This window comes from Equus quagga, unplaced genomic scaffold (genome assembly GCF_021613505.1).
Source record: "Equus quagga isolate Etosha38 unplaced genomic scaffold, UCLA_HA_Equagga_1.0 73442_RagTag, whole genome shotgun sequence".
In the NCBI taxonomy this organism is placed as follows: domain Eukaryota; kingdom Metazoa; phylum Chordata; class Mammalia; order Perissodactyla; family Equidae; genus Equus; species Equus quagga.
This window is the reverse complement of record NW_025802777.1, coordinates 12,985,994-13,008,003: the sequence shown is the minus strand read 5'-3', so window position 1 is coordinate 13,008,003 and position 22,010 is coordinate 12,985,994. Positions and strand designations below refer to the sequence as shown.

The 22,010-nt window shown below is 40.2% G+C and overlaps 1 protein-coding gene across 1 annotated transcript in view; it reads right to left on the bottom strand.

Annotated features, from left to right (window-relative positions):
• LOC124234316 (glutamate receptor ionotropic, kainate 1) overlaps window positions 1-22,010 on the bottom strand; it is a 358,033-nt gene that overhangs the window by 82,436 nt on the left and 253,587 nt on the right. Inside the window, exons 5-7 of the mRNA XM_046651630.1 lie at window positions 19,705-19,758; window positions 16,566-16,739; window positions 7,568-7,711 (exon numbers count right to left, since the gene is read on the bottom strand). Coding sequence (XP_046507586.1) covers window positions 7,568-7,711; window positions 16,566-16,739; window positions 19,705-19,758 — 372 coding nt within the window. The remainder of the gene's footprint in view (window positions 1-7,567; window positions 7,712-16,565; window positions 16,740-19,704; window positions 19,759-22,010) is intronic.

Sequence of the window (22,010 nt, the reverse complement as noted above, 5' to 3'; positions counted from 1 at the left end):
GGGAAGGACCTGAAAAATGTACTCTTCCTTTACGTCTAAATGTCCTAAACATGAGAACGTGCTGGGATAAATGGCTTTTGTGTACACAGAGCAAACTAGGTGATGATGCTGAAGAAGGAGGAGTCAGAATGCAGGTACTTTTCAATAGGTGCAGAAAGAGAAATACGAATGGAAGTTTTTCCAAAGAGTAGAAATTTGACTGAGTTTGCTGCCAGATCCAATGTCATCTAATTAATCCAAAGGACGGCTTATCCTGGAAATCAAAATCAAATGGAATGCACTAATGGGAAGTATTACCCAGTGGAGCCATAGTAAAAACATGTCAGAGCTTACATTTCTCCAGGGACTTTAATTTTTTCTAGTAGCAATTTTTCTACTAATTTTTCTAGTAGTAATTTTTTCTGTAGTTTTTCACCTGGATCCCATAAAAAAAAAAAAATACTGACCTATTAAGTAAAAGTTTAAATAAATATCAAGGCAAATACAGGTGCCTCAATGGAGAATGTTATCTTTTACTCTTTGATTTTTAAAAGCTTGAATTTGACCATCTTGTTTATATATTCAAATTTATAATCTTCACTCCATCAAAATAGAACCAATAAATTATTTTTTCATAGCAAATCAGTGGCAGAAAGTCACTCATATTTTATATAGCTCTCGGTGATATCCCATGGGCACTTGGAAATAATTTTTCACTCCTATGTAGTAAATTTATTTTGGATCAGAGCAATTAGGAACTATTTACATGGTTTAAAATGAAGTATTAGTTCAGCAAAATTTATTAAGAGTTTGCTAGGTTTTAAGTTCCTGGCTTCAGTTCAACAAGCATCTTTTAAATGCCTGCCATGTACAGGCACGGTGCTCTGAAGACACAAAGATAAACTGACTCTGTCCTTGTCCACGGGAACAATCTTACAGTGTCTGAATGAAGCATCTTAAGAATCAACATGGAGATGTAAAGGAACTTCGGAGTCCAATGGAAGATTCATCCCCAAATAGAGATTCAGGAGAGGCCCACTAGAGAAAACGAAGTCTGAGTAAGAGTTAGCCCCAGTAAGAAATGAGAGGCGTGCCTTCCAGACTGAAAGGAGTTTGACAAAAAAGATGTCATAAGGCAGGTTTTAGTCAGGAAAAAAGAAACCCATCTGTCTCCACTGTATGAGAACAACATGGTGGACACAGCAAGTTTGTGTTTCTAAAGGTGGAATACCTACTATACATTTATGTGCATCACCTTGCTTATACATAGACAACAGTTGTAAGAGGACTGAGACTCAAGATTTGGGCCCTAATTAGAGGCTGTTTTAATAGTCCAGGTGAGAAATGATGAGGGCCATGGGCAAGGAAGGCTGCCAAGGAATATTTAAGATAGAAAGTAGACAGGACTCAATTAATTAGATGAGTGTGCTGAGGTGGATGGAGACAATTAGAGAACTTGAAGAAGTCTGGTTTGAGTGACATGCTCTGTCTTATTGCAATGTTTCAACTCAGATACCAATATGATAGATATCAGGATACTAGAATAGGTAGGTAGACACTCTCAAGTTGTAGAAAGGAAGTACCCCCCCAGAGATTGTTCCAGATCAAGGATTGATAAAAGGAGTCACTTGTGTGGTAGAAGTGATTGCAGAAGAGATTTCTCTGGAGAGAGCTGTTGTGTCTCTGTGAATCCACACTCTTCTGTCTTTGGGATGCTATTTTCTAATCTCATTTCTAGTGAGCAGAGCTTCCAGGGGACCATTCAGAGAAATCTGAAATAGGTTGGCTGCACTTGGTGATGCAGAAGACCAATGGCTGACTCAAACATGAGAGAGTTAAGGTGGACTCTGGACTGTGGTATGACTCCCAAGTGACAAAAGAAGGCTACACAAGAGTTGGCCAGTTGAGGTGGTGGACCAACCAGTAGAAGTCTGCTGCATCTCAATTAGAGGCACTCCAAGAATTGCCAGAGAAGGGATGAGTGGGTGTTTCCTGTGGACCTGGATCCACAGTACCTTGGTTGGATTGTCCTGGGTTGTAGTCAATAGGACTGTCTAGAGGGGTGAGGAGACTTCAGCAGAAAGAGCAAGAGGTGTACTATTGGAGGTGGAGGGGTTGAGGAAGCATAATACTCTTGCACCGGAAACAGATATCCATTGGTCTGGGTCAAAGAAATATGAGGAGAGACCGCCCAACAGGAACTCATAAAGAGTCAAGGAAGGTCCTTCTAGAAAAAGAGTTTGCTTTAAAAATCTCCCAGGTTCTCTGGGGACACCAGTTCAAACTATCTGCCTAGCCCAGAGAGCACAGAGCAGCTGTAAGTAAGAAGAGTTCTAACTCTTTTTGATCCTTGTAGCAAGTACAACAGCTAAGAGTGTGGTGAAGAAGTAAGGAAAGGAGAAAGAGGAGAAGCCAACCATGCTCCTCCATTACCCTAGATTCTTCCAGCAGACTCAAGCTTAGGGAGAAGAGAAATTTGATGTTGAATCAAACTGGACTTATTAATATCTTGGAATATTTTAATTATGAAGTTGAGGTTCCACTTAAAGGGACTCCAGGACTGCCATTACCTTAAGTAAACAAAAAAGTTATGGTCTCTGCCCAGATTTTCACTTAATAGTTTTAAATGGGCAGAAGGAGCAAAAATAAATTGCTGTCCCACTGGTTGTGCAGGTTTGACAAACCAGTTACGCTGTATTTAATTAACACTTGGCCTATTATAGCCATAATAGATTTAAGAGAGAAAATGATGGATTCTATTTGGGAATTTGTTGATATAGGGGTGGCACCAGGACATCCAAGTGGATTTTTCCAATAGGGAAGTAACTGGATGAGTTTAGACCTAAGAGAAGTTAGGGTTGCACTCAAGAAACACTTGTATATTTCTCTTGAACAAATTCCTTTTTCTTTTAGCCCTTCATGAGTGATGATTACTTCCAAACCAAGATGTTTACAATTTCTCAACAATCTTTGTGGGATTATCTGTTTCAATCAAACCTACACATAGCTACCAGGATCAACTATCTGAAATATCATTTTGTCTCTGCCTTCCAAGAACAGTGACTTCCTGTCAATTATCAGTCAAATTTGAATTTCTCAGCTCAGCAGGCAATTTCCACAAATTATCTCTCCATATTTACCTAAACTTATTTCCCACCACTTCCACCCAGGACCACTCCATCCAAGCCCAACAGGACTCTTTATGTTTCATTTATGCTTTTGCTGTCACCATACCAAAAGGCACTTCCAACCAAATTCTACTTTCAACACCCAGCCTAGACACTCTCAGTGTGAGTTTCAGGGAACCCAGGGTGTTCATAAGACCCCTGAGATTGCAGACAAATTTGTAAACCTTTTGTGAGAACAATGGATCCATGATTTAAATCAGGTTTAGGATAATGTCTGTAACTCAGAACAGTTAAGGACCACTGCCTTAACTTAAAATCTGCGATTCACTTCACTGTGCCCAAGGTTCACTGCTCTTCCCAGCACCTGTAATTATAGACCCACTTCTTCTCAGTTGCCTTGCTTCTTCTACAACTGCTCCCAGATTTCCCCATGGCCAGTTGGAACTTACTCTGGTCCAGCGTAATTCTAGGCAAGAAGTACTTCAGCTTCCTCAGCCCCAACATTGAGTTATCATTTCCAAGACTGACCTGAGACGTGGTTTGCCAGGGTGTTCTTATAGCTTAGCCTGGCTGATTACTACCTAACGTCTTTGGGCCTCCCTTGAGCAATCAGGTGTGTGCTCAATGATTATAAGTTCTCTCATTCCCCAGCATCACTGCAGTTAGCCTCTCGTATGCTGCATGACTGTCTCCATGGAACTCCTGATTTTCCACTGCTAGGTCCTGGCCTCCTTTTTGCAGGCACTGCTACTTCATCTTGGGCTCCACTAATAATAAAGATGAGGCCAATAATAACAATAGCAAGCATACAGTGCTGACATATGCTAGGCAATGTACTTAATGTTCTCTATGCATTGCTTCATTTGTTCCTGACAATCACCTTACATGATATACATTTTTAACAGAATCTTCCATTTAATGGTAGTTACCCTCTATTGAGAAATCACTGCATGCCAGATATTTGTGAGGCTGTACATATAGTATATGTAACCCCCACAAGCATATGGAGTGAGTATCTTTATCCCTATTTTATAGAAGAGGGAACTGAGACAAAAAGAGGCTAAATGACAAAGTTCACACAGATAGTAATCTGTGATTTAATCTGAGGGTCTGTGCTCCCAGTCCCAGGGTTAAATAGGCTGGCCTATTCTGGACACCACTGTCTCACTCTTCTACCAGAACTAGGGCTGGTAGATAATTCTAGTCCAGGCCCTAGCTCTGCCTTATTGAATTGTTTCTGGATGTGATATTCCTTTTCTGAGCACGTCCTATAGCACTTGCTTATAGGTTATGTGTATTCTTCAGTTCCTTTCTTGTTCATTCATTCATTCATTTATTCATTCATTCACTTGTTTGTCACCTATTTATCGGGTGCTCATTCTACACCCAGCATTGTGCAAGAACTGGGGAATCGAGACTGGAAAACACAGCTTGGAGATAGACATGTGGACAAGTATGATGGCCTACCAACAGCTGCCATGGAGCTAAGGAGCCTACATTTGTGAGTCAGGGCCAGCAGATAGGAACTAGAGCTTGAGTTGAGACATAAAGGATGACCCAGAGGAGGCATTCCAATTAGAGGCAAAGGAATTTGGTAGGAGCACATGGCAAGTTCAGCGAGCCACAATAGGTTCAGCAAGTGCTAGAGATGAGCCAGGAGATGAGGGAGATGGCAGAGGGGAGCAGGAACTAAATCACTAGAGACTCTGCATATCCTGCTGAAGAGTGTAGGTTTTATCCTGTGGCATACGAAAGCTTCAAATGAAGCCTGTCATTCCTCTACTACGTAGAACTCTTATTAGTAGATAGTAGAGACCACATCTTATAATTTTGGAGGAGATATTTCCCTATGGTGCCAAGTTCATGTTACTTACATAATGGAGTCCCAGTTATGGTTGTCAAATGGGAATTTATAATCTCCTTATACACATTTGTTCAGCAGATGCCCAGAGAGATGACACTATAACACACCCTTTCATGTTTAAAATGTTCTTTAATTCTTCCCCTCTTTCTAGTCAGCCCAAAACACTGAAAGGTTTTAGCTAGAGAGGCTGGTCTGAAAGGCTTACTGGTTCTAAATGATGTGTAGAGTGATCAGGGATTAGTGCCCACGCAGCTCCCTGTCGGCTCCGGGAGTTTACCTCCTGTGACGAATTTGATCTTCACCCCATAAATTCAATCTGCTGACTTGCTCCTTCACATTATTTCCGATTCTAGTTTTGGAAATCTTAGAAAGTGAGAGTTATTAAAAGAAAAAACCTAGGGAAGTTTTAGGACCAAGTGCCTTATTTCATGTTTCCTAATAAAACTTCCTGCCTGCAATGCTTTTTGGAATTAGGTACTCATTGAAGGAAACATCTGTATTTTTTCACTTCCACATGTTTTAGTTTGTCTCAGAATTCCCTCATTGCCAGTCCTTCAATAAGCTGAGGCATTGATCCTGGTTACCCACAATCCCATCTTCTCTGCAGGTACCTACGCCCTACAGAAGGTAGCATTTGGCATCATGGCACAGGACACAAAGGAGGGATGAGCACATTGGTGATAAAGGTTTCTAATGCATCCACTCTCTTCCTTCCACCCCCCAACTGTGGAGCCTAAGAATGGAGGAATTTGCTCTTTGGAGTAAATGAATGCAAAGCTCTTCTTTGCTTTCAATGTGCTCCCTTGTCCTGGGGCTCATTATTTCTTTAAACATGTCTAAATGTGGCTTGGTAATTTCACCTTCTTATGCAAGTTAAGTACAAGCAAAAAGGTGCTTGGGGTGCTCTGAGTGTTTGATCTCAAGCTTTCATGTGGCCTCTTGCCTCTCCTTGCACTGGTGTGAGATAAAAGGAAACCAGCTGTTTTCTTGTTAAAGATCAAGGTGATCAGGATGGAGATTCAGGACATAACTGTGATCGCTGCCAGGAGAGGAGAGGCTGTGTGATGTTTTTCTATTAGGCACAGTATGTCAGATTTATGTAGCTGTCAGAAGGGGTATTTCATTTCATGCCTATTTGTGACTTCTTTGTTGTTGTTGTCGGTTTTAAATTCTTGGCATCATCCTCAGTAAACCGAATGAGGCTGTTATTAGTGGTCCATTCCAATAGTAAAACAATAGCTAATATTTCAGATTCTTACTATGTTGCTGTATTCTTCACAAGTATTAACCTTACTCTTTATCCTAACCCGACCCAAGCAGCAAAATTTAAGGAGGCACTCCCTTTCAGTCTCCTGCAAGTGCAGGGTTCAAACCTGAGAGTGAGTGCTTCCTTAAATCATGTGCCCAGGGCATTCCTTTGATGCTTGCTACTCCCTAGACCCAGCCTTACAAATAGCCTTGCTTTGGAGTCTGGGTAGTGTTAACTTTCATCCATCCTGCCTCTCTGGTCCTCACCCTTATGGATCAAGGTCAGCTTTCAATGGAGAAGTAGATTGAATGGCCAAAGAAAAGGTCTGTAGGTGCTGAAGAGACCAGCAGAGATAGAGTCCAAAGTAAGTATCTTTCTTTAGGATGTCTCCCTTGCTCTTGGCTGGCATTCTTCTCTTGTGCTATGTCTCCTGCCATTCTTCTCTTTTATGGCTTTGTCTCACCCCAACCTTCTCCAGTACAAAGAAGAATAAAGATACTCTTCACTTGAGAGGTAAATTTCTGCATCCCTTAGAGACAACAGAGCCGCATCACAGAATATATGACAGGGTGTATGTTCAGTCAGGCCTGGCTGCTCCCATGTGCCTTATTTCATCTTGGCAAGTCCAGACACACTCTGAGGTGCATGTTGAGATCAAATATAATCCAGGGATACATATCTATAAGGAATCTCGGGATCTTAAAACAGGGTCTGGTGAAGAGAAGCCAAATTACCTTAGGGAAAAAGAAAGGGTGGGGGGTAGTCCAGGATCCCAGGGCGATAGTGAAGAACTTTCCTCCCTCAAAAACTCTCTACCCTTGAAAATCCTTTAGTACACTGGGTAGGTTTTGAATGGGACCGGACTTTTCCAGTTTGCTGACAAACGGCAAAATACCTGTATGTCGGAGGACAAAGACGTCCTTCCATTTAGTCCTGCACAACCTGGGAATTAGGAAACCACTGGGTTTATGGGCTGACAAAGTGAGAACTGTATCTCGTACTCTTCAGTGATGGACCAACCCACTCGATGACCCTGGAATAAGCACCTATGGGATCTTATGAACATGGGTGGAGGGTCAGCAGCAGTTGAGGCCATCACTGAAATGAAGGAAGGTGAGTGTTATGATCTGGTAGCTTCTTTAAACTTCTCAAAAATACACTGGAAAATTCCTGGCAGTTCTTCTACATAAACTTTTAACAGTGAAATCCCAGCAGACTGGTTGATGATGGCTTCTCTTCCTTTATAGACATCATGCCAACAAAGCTATATGGGAAGATCACATTAAATGAACAGTCAAACAGCAATAGGCCAAAGGAAGAACTGTGCTGTGAGTGAGCAGCACTTGCCTCTTTGATCAGGTTCATAAATCTGGGTCCAAGGCGCCATGGCTTGTGTCGATGGCACTGTAGGGAACTGACAGTCAGCTGGGAAGCCCGGTGGGAGGCAATGGCCACCATGTACACAGCGTCGTACATCAGAGCTGCTTCTGTCTGTGGAGGAAAACACACACCACATCTTCAATTCCACCTTTGCTTATCTTCCTTTACCTGCATAATCATTCTGTCTGCTTCCTTATTTCCTATTTGTCTGATCTCAACTGCCATTTATTCTCCAGCTGAACAGTTTTCACTCTCCAATAGCTATTTTTCTCTAAAATAATACCTCCTACTCCACAGTAAATTGGAGTCGTAGCTTTGCTTTGTTTTGAGTTCTTTAAAAAAAGCAACTCAGATCAGTCACAAAAGACTTGATTCAGGGAACAAATATTTTTGGAGTGTCTTCTATGTTAAGCGTGGTGTTAAGATCAACTGCATTGAGTTAGAAGCTACTTAAGCTCGCTATTTCACTATCAGACTGTTTCTCAGTATTTATATCTATTTATATATCTATTTACTTGTTTATATTTGGTAGAAAGAAACTGACGCAAGTAAAACTAACAGGTAATTTCCAGATAAGGATACTTGTGTTGGTCACTTCCATTTACCAGAGTCAAGAAGGTTGTAGACATGGAATCAAATTCAACAGCAAGAATCTGGGGAAGACTCTGGGATAGACTCTCTGAGAACAGACTTGTGTAACTTGCTCAGAATATGCCTGTCCTTGTCAATATTTGCTTTCCTGATGGAGATTTTAAGTTTTCATTCATTTTTGGGGCTGGGCCTCTCATTCTTCTCTTCCTCATGAAATTTCTCTTACTTGCAAAATTTCACAGAAAATTTCCAGCATTTTATAAAATATACTGCCCTGTGGTTTTCTTTAAGGATAAAGTCTTATAATATCTTCACATTTTACTTGAGGGTTTTCATCGCAACTTCAAATACATGAGCTCATTTGAAATTCTCAACAACCTCTCAAAATAAGCAGAACAGATAGATAAAATGATTTATTATGTAGGCAAACTGACCTCCAGACAACATATTGATTTTTGTAGGGTCATACATATAGCTGGTAATTGGTAGAGTTAAATCTGGAATCTGGATCATAGCATGAAGATTATCATGTGATTTTCTGAAATTAGTTGAATCACTCCACATTTACTATGCATTTATTGAGCATGTCTTAATGGGGATGGAAAGACAAGATAAGTGTTACTACATCTTGCGTCCTATCCATCTTTAAGTGCAGAGGATATTTCTACTTTGAATCTTTATTACCTTATGCACTCTTTATCATTGCATTTTCCTTGTGTATTTATAGTCATATCTGTTTCTCAATAAGAATGTGGGTTTCTTGAGGGCAGAAGCTGCTCAACTTCATTCTTTAGAGGCTAGCACAGTTACTGACACATAAAAGTTGTTTAATAAATATTTGCTGAAGGAATTAACATTATTTCATGCCTTAAGATAGAATACATTTTTGTGAGAACTGTATAATCTCAAGGTTTTAAGATGTATTTCTAAGATAAATCATTTCACTCATATTTATGTGATCAACATATAGAAGTTAACTTGGTAATGGTGGTAGTGGTGATTGTTAAAGCTTAAAAATGTTTTGATCATTTCAATTCAAAACTGACATCATCCATTGTATGTACCAGAAAACTAGAGCTCAGGGAAATTGAGTGACTGACTAGTCCAAGGCCGCTCTGCTAATCAGCTGCATGGCCAGGGTTTGAATTCATGACTGTCTGATTCTAACGCCTGTGTTCTTCGCTACTCTGCTATACTAATATGGTGTAATTGAAGGAGAGTGATCCATTGGCAGAATGATACTTTTTGAAATGCGATCAATAATAATAGCTGACTTTTATTGGGCTCTTATCATATTCAGGTGCTGTTCTAAATATGTTGCAAATTCTTGACCGTAACCTTTATTCTTTCATGGATAAAGAAATGACGAGGTAAAATGGCACCCCCAAACTCGCAGTGGGAAAGCCAAGATTCAAACCCAGCAAGCTGGTGCTAGGTTTTATGCTCTCAGCCATGAAGCAGAACTGCCTCTAAAGCAAGTATTCATCTGATGATTTAATAATTACAATAGCTCAATAATGGTTAATATTCATTGACAATTTACTACATGCCAGGCACTCTAAGCATTTTACACATGTTGTCTCCTTTAATTACTGCAACTAAACCTGTGAAATAGGTATTGTTCCCATTTTACAGACAGAGAAACTGAGGCTTAGAGAAATAACTTTAGGAAATAACTTTAATAACTTGCCTAAAGTTATATAGCCAGTAAGGCAAGAAATGAGGACTCCTGCTCAAGATAAAAACTTAGAATTCAGAGCTTATGCACTTAGTCACTATGCTATGGGGACCTGGACCTTTTTAGCAGTAGAATCTACTTTTTTATGAATTTGTATGTGTAGTCACTAACAGACTGATTGATTTGATAGAGAAGTGTCAGAAGTGGGATTCCAAGGGTCTAACTTTTCCATAAGCTTAGCTTAGAAAGGATTTTGACTTCCTTTGTCAAGCTTGCTTCTACACTGAGCTGGGTAATAACACAGTTCAGAACTACAGGCCAGATCAATGCTTTTCAAATTCAAAGAAGAAAACAGTCTATCCTAAAACTATGCTTCTCCTTGACATACAGTGTTTTCTTAGATGGAGGGGACAGTTACTCTATTTTATAGCACTAATAAACTACCACTGAATTTCCTCTTCTTTTTGGTTTTGTGCTGGAGGCCTGCTTCCTGAACAGCAACTCTCAAGTCATTTTAGGTAAATGTAAAAGAAATTGGCCTGTATTGCAAATTTTATTCTTCCAGATGTGCTTATGTTCGCATTTTATTTATATCTAAAGCCTGGATAAAACCACATTGCTCATTGTACCCAAGAGAATCATTTTACTACAACGTGGATCATGAAATAAGCACATGGAAAGCCAGCTTCTCTCCAATACATGGTGTTTTGGTTATTACAACAATGCGCAGTAAAGGGTTAACTCAGTGGGCTCGGGGTGCTCACACTCTGCACATTCCAAGGAAAGGACTGGCCTTTGACTGGCTCCTGGGAGATGACTTCTGAATCCTTGGAATATCCTCCTGATCTGAGTGTTTTTACATCCCTCAGGCCTTGGGCGATGCTAGACAGTTTATGCTACCAATGGGATTTATGGTGAATGTCTATTTTTGTTCCTCTGGGGCCCTGGGTCATGCTATATCAACTTGACCTCTGGAATGGCTGAAGACTGAGTGACTAAGGTCAGCTATGTGGGTGCTCTATGCCTACGTGACCGACTACCAGTAAAAACCCTGGACACCAAGGCTTGAGGGAGCTTAGCTGGTTGGCAACACTTCATAAATGCTTTCATATGTCTTTACTACAAGAATGAAGCACTGCCAATGCAGCCGTCCTGGGAGAGGACCACCAGAAGCTCATGCATGGCTTCTTCTGGACATTGCCCTTTGCAACTTTTTCCTTTGCTGATTTTAATCTGTATCCTTTTGCTATAATAAACCATAACTGTGAGTATAACAGCTCTTCTTATTTCCATGGCTCCTTCTTCCAAATCGTCAAACCTGAATGTGGTCTTGGGGGCCCCAACACAATCCAATGAGATGCTACCTCATCTAAGGATGAGGACTAACAAAACAGGATGGCATATAGAGTCCCCACATTTTGCTGTCTGCCTGGTATGTAACTGTTGTTGGAAAAAGCTAGAGGGGATTGGGGTGCTGAAGGGAGACCTAATCTTGGGGGAGCAAATGGGCAAAAAGTATAGATTTCCCATCTTCTCCGCAAATTTAGAAACATTCACTAACTGGATATGGATAGACAAAGCTGTTTTCTAGGAGGGAAGTACTCCCAAATAACACTCTTTCCCCCTCATTTCCTGAGCTTCCTCTCACACTTGGTGTAAACAGTTTCCTCTATTAAAATCCAAATATCTCACTCACAGCATTGAGCTAACAGAAATTTGCCTCTTGGTATGAATTAGCTAGCTTCCCTTGTGGGAGTGGATGCTACTGAGAGATCCAAAGTGGTGGAAGAGGCAGTGAGCATCCGAGCCATCCAGGATGCTGGGAAGAGCAACCTGCAAGTGAAGAGGGGTTTGGACACTGGCTGGGGAAGGTAGCAAAGCTATTAGCACATACTCACAATCTAGAAATTCAGTAATTCAGACAGCAACTCCAGCAGGTCCTACGAGACCTGGTACAGAGGTTGGCATATTGTGAATCTCAATGAACAATTGCCAGATTTTGAGAGACAATGAGGAATTGGGAAAAGAGGACTATACGTGGAGCTGGAAAATATAACTGGGTGATTCCACTGGCCACACAAGGTCACATAGGTCCCTAATAAGGGACCATCTTGGGCTCCATGTGCAAACCAAATAATATGTCTCTTGTAAACAAATGGGTTCTGCCTTATTCAAGGCAGAATAAAGATTCTGCCTTGGTATTTCTGAATGTCTTTTGTTTTTCCTTTATTGACTACAAATTGGCAAAACAGTAGGTACCATCTAATAAATTCAATTCTATGTCCTGGAGGCTTGGTGTATGCTATCTAATTTAATTTGTAGCCTAACACTGGAAGTATTATTATACAGATTTACAGATGAGCAAGCAGTCTCAGAGAAGATAAATAACTCACTCAGGTTATTTAGTTATTCAGCAGACAGAGCAAGGACTTCAATCTAGGCTTTCTTCTTCTGGAAAGATCTTCCTTTTTCCACTGAATCCTGTTTCCTATTCTCTTTCATCACCAGAGTAGCAGTGGACACTCAAGGTGGACACTCAAAGATCTTCCCTGTGGATCATGATTATCGGAAACGCTCACATGCAAGATAAAGCTACTGATATAACTTCACATTGTGAATGTGCTTGAAGAACTGAGAAAGCAGATGACAGATCGACGTTGTGTTATTTTTGTGTGTTTGGCATATTGGGTTATACACAATTTTGGTTCACAATTAGAGAAGAATCTATCTGAGAATGGGCCACCTCAATATCCAGCCTATCCCAAAGCCAGTAGATTGAATCAGTCCAAACGCTGAGAGATATTTAAACATGGTGAATAGAAATGAAATAAATTTTATAAAATCACTCCAAATTTCTGTTGAGTTAATTAACACTTTGGTTGACAAACCTATTTCTTTTTTTAATCTCAAGATGTTTTTAAATAAAGAGTTTCACTGCTTTTGAGCTCTACTGACTCAGTAACAGTTCTCTTAATTAAGTCAATTTTAACCCTATTTTTAAAGTTAATATTTTTTTTGCCTTAATTAAATCTATGGCTCTTAAGTCTAGAGTCAAAATTTTTCCACTTGGAGATGACTTCTTACTTTCAGATTGGGATGTGTTTTGACATATGTAATATTATTTGAAGATATTTTTAGTGTATGAAGTTCTAAGAAATTCTTAATAGTTGAAAACATTAAATAGAAGCATAAATAAGTAGATGGGAAGTAAAGTACATGGGTTTTAAAAACATTCCTATATGATATATTCATACAGGCATCTGTATATGTGTGTAGCACACACGAAAATATGACTATACATGGCTACAGGGAAATTCACCTTGGCAAATAGCCAGATAATGCATATGATTTTGGAGAAAGCAATTCTACTATAGTAACGGCATTACTTAAACATTAATAGTGGTTATTCCATGGTTAATTTTTGAAATAATATTTTACTCCTTTAGAATAATCTCTATCTTCACTAATCACACCTATTTCTTATTTTCAGAAGCTGTCTTTGGACTTTTACGGAACTATTTCAGGGCTATATGCATATTTTTCATTTAATATCTTGAGTCTTAGTAGAAGCTCAATTCATACGTATTTAGTACATTAATTCCTTTATTAAATACATCTTTAATATGTAGGTCTGCTTTGCGCTAGGCCTTTTCTAGTGCTGGGGATAGAGCAGAGCACAAATAGACAAAGTCTGTCCATACGGAGTTTATATTCTTGTAAGGGAAGGCACTGGACAAACAAATTAAAATATAACATATTGGATCATAAGGGCTACAGTGAAAAGTAAGCAGGCAGGGCCGGCTGGTGGTGTAGTGGTTAAATTCACGCGCTCTGCTTCAACATCTGGGGTTTGCCAGTTTGGATCCCACTTGTCAAGCCAAGCCATCCTGTGGCAGGCATTCTACATATGGAAAAGAGGAAGACAGGCACAGATGTTAGCTCAGGGCCAACCTTCCTCAGCAAAAAGAGGAGGATTGGCGGCGGATGTTAGCTCAGGGCTAATCTTCCTCCAAAAAAAAAAAAGTAAGCAGGTTAGAGGAGAGAGAATGACAGGGAGGGGGCTCCTATTTAGGCAGAAGCTTCATAGAAGTCCTCTCTGGTGAAGTGGCATTTGAGCAAACCTATATAGGGGAAGATTCTCGGCATTGGGAGCAACAAATGCTAGAGATTCACGAATAAACGCAAGGTAGCACCTGAAATATGTAGACCCAGTGGAATTGAAAGCACAGAGCTTTTTATCTTTAAGGCAGAGAAGAAAGAGTTTGACTACAGAGGCAACTTGAGAACAAAGCTTTGCTAGCGCTAGGCCCAGGCTTGGGGACTTGGGTGTGCTCTCTAGACTCAGCTATCAAGCCATTGGATGCCCTTCTACTTTCCCTTTAAACCTTCTGTGACTTCATTTCTACATCCGCAAATTAGCCACTCTCCTAGAAGCAGGAAGGCAACAGTGAACTGCAAAGTGACTCTTTGGGTAAATAAAGGTCAGCCTTACGCTTCACAGAATCAGTGTCAAAGCTGTATCTGCGCGACTATGGGCTCCAACTTCTAGTAGGCACTGCATTCCACCCCATTATTTTGACTAGTACCGACATGACCTGATAGAGCCACTTTCCCTGCTTTTAGCACCCTCATGAACCACGCTCTTCTGTTCTGATAAATCCCCCCCTTTTTTATGGTTTATTACAATAATAATAAGAACAATAAAAACAGTGCAGAGAAATCCCTCTCTTAGGTGAGATGACAGTAATAAACTTTAGGTAGAGCGAGACTTCTTCTATCCTTTGGGACTTGGCTGTGCTATGATGCTTCCTGCCTAGGCAGCAGTCCTGGGAGGGCAACAACATGCCTCGTGCTCAGCTTGGTGTGGTGTGAATTGCATGGCTCTATCTCCTTCGTTCAGTCGTTTGCCTCATCTCAGTCACTATGGACAAACTATTCTGTCAGTTCGGTATAATTTCACACAACAGACACTTTCTTTGGTGAACTAAGCCATACAAGAGGTGAGTATTTAATGCTTGGTGTGACTCCACAATCTGTGTTAACAATGCTCCAAGCTGTAACTCTTTAACTGGGCCATACAAGGGGAGGTAAAAATGATTTGAGATCTCGTCCTGTGACAGAAATTTTGTTGGAAGGTGGTGGGGGTTGGGGTCACAGTGGGCAGAGGATTTTGAACCATATTTGAACTCAATGGAATTATGAATCCAAGAGAAAGAAGAGAAAAACCAACAAATTAGCAAATTTCTCTCTCTTTTTAGCTTTCTCCCCTCCCTTTCAGAAGTCTGGTGTTTCCTTGGATATTCTGTACTTGTTCTTGTTCAAAAAAATGTTTCAAATCACCCCAAGGCTCATTTGGACCAAAATGCTTTCCATCATTATGTCTCAGATCAGTTGGTATATTTTAAGAGTCATTTTATGTTTAAAAAACAGTCAAGGACCTTGAACATGGAATCATCCGGAACCACTTAATTCACTCATTTATTTCTTCTTTTCATTTGTTCCTTGAAAAAAAGAGGTAGAAAGAGAAAAGAAATCCCAAGTTCATTTCTCTGCGAGATGATACCTTTCAGGTATCGGTAAATTGCATCTTAAGAGCAAGAGTGCTTCTCCCCGTGATGGGAACAGAGAATGAAATACTATGCCAATTTAAAATGCTATTACCTACATGCTTTTGCAGTAGCTTTCCCCTTAGATGACACTGTTCCTACATAGAAAGCTTTTTTTTTTTTTTGTATTTCCTGCTATTTTCTTCATCACACAGGGAGCTTCATTAGAGAAATAAAGCGAGAGTAGGTGCATTTGACAAAAAAGACAAATGATGTCAGCGAGAAGCTCTCTGATGAGACAGTTTGCAATTTATCTGTTCAAGAGAGTCCCTCTCTCCTGTCAGGGGGCAGGCTTGGCATTTGCTTCAAGAGCGACATATGGCTGGTATGAAGCACTGTCAATGTCTGCAAAGGTGTGCCTGTACATCTCCAGGACACCAAGAACATGAACGCACCCACTGTAGGTACATCTGGCATTTTTCCACGTGTGCTCCTGTTTGCTGAGACATGGCAGAAGCGAGGAAGGCAAACTGGTTCTGCATAACTTTCATAGGCAGCATGTTCCTCCTCCTTCTCTCCCTCCTTTTTTTTTTTTTTAAGATTTTATTTTTTTCCTTTTTCTCCCCAAAGCCCCCCAGTACATAGTTGTATATTCTTCGCTGTGGGTCCTTCTAGTTGTGGCATGTGGGACGCTGCCTCAGCGTGGTTTGATGAGCAGTGCCATGTCCGTGCCCAGGATTCGAACCAACGAAACACTGGGCCGCCTGCAGCGGAGCGCGCGAACTTAACCACTCGGCCACAGGGCCAGCCCCCCTCCCTCATTCTTAAGGCCACATTCCCAGCAGTAAAACTCTCTCCACTTGCCCTTGCTTTGGTTTCTGCTTTATCTCCATTTGAGTGACGGTGGTGGCTACTCTTGTTCACATTTTTATCTGAACAAGTATAGTGAGGAAGCTGAAAATAGCAGTTTTTGAGAGTAGTCATGCACAAGCTGTCAAAATACCTAAAAAGCTTACTCCTTCTTCCCACAGAGAAGTCAAGGCATAGGTTATAACACTCTTTCTCACACTATAGAAGGCATATAAGACTTTTAACTTAACCCCTAAGGAATTCAAACATTATTTTAAATGACTATTTTAAAACTACTTACTGTCATCATGCCATCCAAGAGGCCAGTCTCAGGCCTGGGTGGAGCCTGTAATCTCTCCATGGACCACTTCTCAATGATGGATGACACGTGAGGGTTGTCAATATTAAGCAGCCGAAACCCAGTCATATTTACGCCACTGTACCTATAGAGTTCCAGATCTAAAGCAAATAAGTCCTGTGCAGTATTAAAAATGATAAAAGTAGAAAGGAGTTAACATTTTCAATGCTTTTCATGCAAAAGAGAATTAATGACTGCAGAAGCAACAAATAGATTAAACAAAAATGGCAGCCAGCATCACATCATTTCTATAAAAGATCATTTCTCGTTTTTCATTTGCATTTTGCTTGAGAAACTAAGGCAGTAAGCAGTTTTCATTGCCATCCATTTTTTGCAATACTGTTAAGAGTTTAGATAAATAAGAAGAGGAATTTGACTGCCAATAACTAGTACACTCTTGAGCACAGAATATGACATTATGAGAAGCTAGAGAATTCTTTTCCTAGTATACAGTCTTTGGGGAATTAGAAGCGATCTTTGTGTCCATTTGGTTAAATGCTTTTTTTTTTGGATGAGGAAACTGAGGGTCTGAGTGGTGATGAGATTGGCCCCCAGAGTGATCCATTAGTCAGTGGCAGTACCACCCTTCTCCATCACATTTTGCCGCCTCAGTCTGCCCCAGGAGGTGAAATTTGGAAATTGCATATGTATTTGACAGGAAGATCAGTCCAAGCAGGAAAAAATACCATTCCCTGGATCACTGAAAATAACTCTTGTCCCATACAATGAGGGCGTGAAGAATGCTTAGTAGACACAAGCTCAGAATAAGAACCGCAGTGTTCTCTTCAGAGAACAAACTGGAACATATGGTTGTGTGGACGTGTGTATCTTAAGAATAGAACTTGTTCCACTTCAGACAATGTTTTAGGAAAAAGGGTTTAACCCACCGCAGTGTATTTTCCCTTACAGATGAGGCTGGGTGTAAATCAGAAGTTTATGTTGATTCACATGAAAAATGTGATCATTTCAACTTTTTTCTTATATATAAAGGTTAGACTCTAAAATATATGGTTAAAAATATATAACACATTTAAGAATATAATAAATTTTCAAAATAACTTTGAACAAGAAAAAAAACTTCCATAAAAATTTTCTAACAATGGAACTGCTTTATGAAAGTGCAATACAAGATAGTACCTTCTCAGTGACGATAGTGGTTATTAAAGAGGCGTAGCTTCAGAAACACTCCATGATTTGTATTTGCAGAAGATGCATACAAATTCTTTCTTTTGAATAACTCCTCTCTACAGTTCTACCCTTTCCCAAGAAAACTTTGATTAGACTGCAGACTTATAAGAGCATAGCTCTGTGTTCCAAGCTCAGTATCAGAAAAAAACGTCTTGCCTTTTAAAGTATTATGTACTTTTTCCCTTGCAGAGTGTAACTAATTTTCTTTTTTCTTTAAGTTTTGTTAATACTCCTGGGCAAGAAAGGCAAGGATATAAAAGCAAAGTGGAGCAAACTGCAGATAAAACCTAAGGAAAATTCTTAAAGAAGCGAATTTAAAGAATAAGATCCAAGAAAGAACGATTCCTTTAGTACATTCAATGAATAAAAGGAAACTTATTCAAGCTATAGAAGGTCAGACAGAAACTTCCAGAATGCATATTGAATCCCTCATGGATTCAACAGTACATAAATACAATGTCCCAAAATGAATACATTAAACGTGTAAAATTACGTTAGCCTTCAAATTGAGGTTTTTGTACAATCGAGAATGTGCAGAATCCAAGGTCTGATTTTCAATATCCCTTTGTGAGTGAAGGATGAGGAAAGTAAGGGGATGAGGGCAACCTGTCTATCCCTCAAGGGTCTCCTTCGAAGACCAGCCTTCTTAGGTTTGATTGTTAATATGCTTTCTCAAATTTCTCCAAAACCAGCTCTAAAGGGTGTGTACGGCTGGAGATGGTAGAAAGTTCTGAGGCAGATGGCCATAACACCTTGAGAATACCCAGGTGTTCATGGCGATGGGGGAAGGCCAGTATTTGTGAGCAGAGTAAGACACTTTCCAGTTCTCAAGTTTTCCCTTGACTGTTCTGATAGGGGACCCAATCGAGAGGTGAACAAGGGAGGGAAACTTCTGCCCTGTTGCATATTGTCTCACCCCAAGCTCAGGAGCAGTAATGATTTTGACAAATGCCCCAAGGCATTTGTGTCTTGATGTCTCTGCAGCCCTGCATGCTCTTAGAGAAACATGAGTTAGGAATGGAATTCACCATTTCGATCAGTAGTATGTACATAACAGCTGCCTGGTCCTTGTTTCAAATTCTTTGATTTCCCTTACTCACCAGCCTACCTTGCCAGTTTTGTTTGGTAAAATGGTATTTTTATTGAGGCTTCTGGAATCTGGGTCGATTTTAGGCAACACACCTTTACAGATTAGAAAAAGAGGTTGCTTCTGTGTTTTCAACTTAGGTAAGAAACGTGGAGTATGTGTGTGTGTATGGGGGGGGGGTGGTATTGTGTACGTGTGATTGATTTTTGAAAGTGATCGAATGAGAGCTATCACATCATTTTGATGTTTTAAATACTCTAAATCATTCTCCCTTGATCTGACAGTCCCTCAAAATTTAAGGCATTGTAGTTTCTTTAGAATTTCTCAAGCTTAGAGCCATGATTTTTCTCATGGTACAACATGTTCAATGTGCAAAGCATCTTCTAAGCTCTTCTTCTTGACAGTCTTCCAAACACCTGACAGGTGACCCCTGCCTAACCCAGCTATCTACGGGACACAGGCGGGTAAACCACATCAGATCAAAGAATGCCACAGTACACTTCAGTGTGCCTTCTAATGTATATATAAAATGTAGATGATGGTTCTTTACGAATAGTTTGCACTTTGACAGCTTCTATTTAATAGAAGTTTCATTTTAATCCCTTTCTGGATGCACATGCATTGATGCTAGTTAAAAAAAGAAAGAAAGAAACCTGCTGTTCAGCATTTCTGGATTTAGAGGATACTTAGGAACGTAAGGCAAATCTCCATGACAATATCCTGCCTTTGACACTGGTGGGGATGACTTTAAAATAACCTGGAGATGTTTCCTATGGTGTGGAATGCATTTCTACTGGATGTGCTTACCAGGGTTGTGAAAAAGTAGTGGTAGTACTCAGTCATCATGCCCATGAACAGAATCTGCAAAAGATAAAGAATCAGAAAGAGAATTATATAAGAAATAGAGAGTTAGTAGGGTGATTGAAATAGTTTGGGAAAATAGAACAGGAAGAGGCTTTGGAAATCCATAGACAGCAGATCAGAACCCTGAGACGAATGAGTGGCTGATGTGGGGCCAGGATGGAGGCCACTGAGCTCCATCCAATGCTCTTTCATTTTACTATGTTTGACTTGCATCAAAGTAATTGGTTGGATGACCGAGTTGGAAAATAGTTTATGCTCAACAAATTTTGTTTTTGGAGCTCTCCATAACGGCATAGGGTTTTGCCTCCCCCACTGCCTGGTTTTCTGAGTAATCCCAAGCTTAGACACATATTCCATAGACCCCCTTAGCTTTGGTACTTAAACCACAATGCCTCAGAGTGGAACTCATTAAGTGTTGAATTGGCAATGTTGGCATGTAGATATATTTAAATGAGGATTTATCAATGAGTATATCTGTTAAACCTTTCTCTCTTTCTCTTTCCCATCTCATTCCACAGAACGAGCAGGGGAAAGAGGATTGGCTTATAGATGGAAAGATGGGACCGCTCCTAGACAAATTTTACACTGCCTCTTAATTCTGATTCTTAGTTACTGTCTTGGGATCTTGATAGTTCCAGACATTCTGTGTGTATTGTTTTTACTTGGTGGGGAAGAGGAGAAAAAGTAGGTGGACAGAAAGGACAAGAGAGATTATTAAACTGCGATCCTACTTTTGGATTCTTGGAAATGATGTCCACTGAGAAGAAAAAGTTGCAGATCGTTTGGAGGTAAGCTATTGTTTCTAAATCTTCCAAATCGAGAGTATGACCCTCCTTGGGACAGGTCCCAAAGAGGACTATTTGGGTGCTGATTTTTGGTCTTTGTACAGAAATGAAGGGAGAAAACTCAGAAATCAAATTTCCAAGGCCATTTTCCCCACAATTCTGATAAACTCTGGATGCAAATGAGAATCCCCTCTGGTTTTAAAATCAGATATTCTTAGACTCTATTACAGAGATGTTCTGAATTAGAATTTCTGAGAGTGGAGCCTGGGTTTCTGTAATTCACAGCAATGGTTGAGAATCACTGCTGTATGGAAAACATGTCCATTTGCATTTAAGAAAAAGACTTTCATAACTTCAGCTGAAGAGATGGATTGAGAAGTCTCAGGAAAGGCAACAGGAGAAACCAGAGGTCCTGGAAGGTGCCTCAAATATGTAATCTAGAATGATTTCACATGAAAGGGGATAAAGAATGAAGAGGGTATTCAGTGACAGCACATAACATACAGGAGCACCAGTCTGACACTTCTTCTGCCCTTTCTGCTAATATGGAAACCAGAGGAATATTTAGTGAAATTGTAATGTCATGAAGGTAAGACAAATGACAGGAAACTCTCTCTGTGAATCATGAGCCCACAGCATGTAAGTCACTCCTGTGGTGATAACAAGACCAGGCACACAAAAAGATTTTAAAAAGGGTGGAATTGCTTTAGGGCCATCAATAACATTTAAAGCCATGCATGGGGAGGACTTGTTAACTGGTCTCTTATATCACTGGGGCATAAAAAGCTAACCTGCCGGGGTGAGTCAAGAATCCAATTTTTCACTTCGGTCTTTAGATAGTGTAATTGCAGTCCAGACTGCCTCTTGAAAGGGAATGGGGCAAGTTTCACTTCAAGATATAGACCTGGACACTGACGTTTAAAATACTGTTTCTGGAACTGAAAAAGAAGCACAAAGGCTGAGAGTTCAGCTTTCACTTGCACGACTTTTCTTTTTAAACTTCATTATGGAGGGATTTGATCACCAACTGAGGGCATAGGCTTTTGTTGTTGTTGGTAGCAAACATTCAAATAATTATTTTTATTATCACTTTGTTATAACTCCTGGAGGCAAATATTCATTTGGTATGCCTCTTCTTTAATGTTATAAAAGAGTTAAGAAGATACAGTGAATAAACAGCTAACAGGCCTGACTTTATTGTAGAAAGAACCTTTGGGCCCTCCAAGTACACTTTTTATTCAGCATATTAAAAATTCCCCATTCTTGGAGTTGGCGCCGTGGCCAAGTGGTTAAGTTCGCACGCTCCACTGCAGGCGGCCCAGTGTTTCGTCAGTTCGAATCCTGGGCGCTGACATGGCACTGCTCATCAAACCATGCTGAGGCAGCGGCCCACATACCACAACTAGAAGAACCCACTACTAAGAATATACAACTATGTACCGGGGGGCTTTGGGGAGAAAAAGG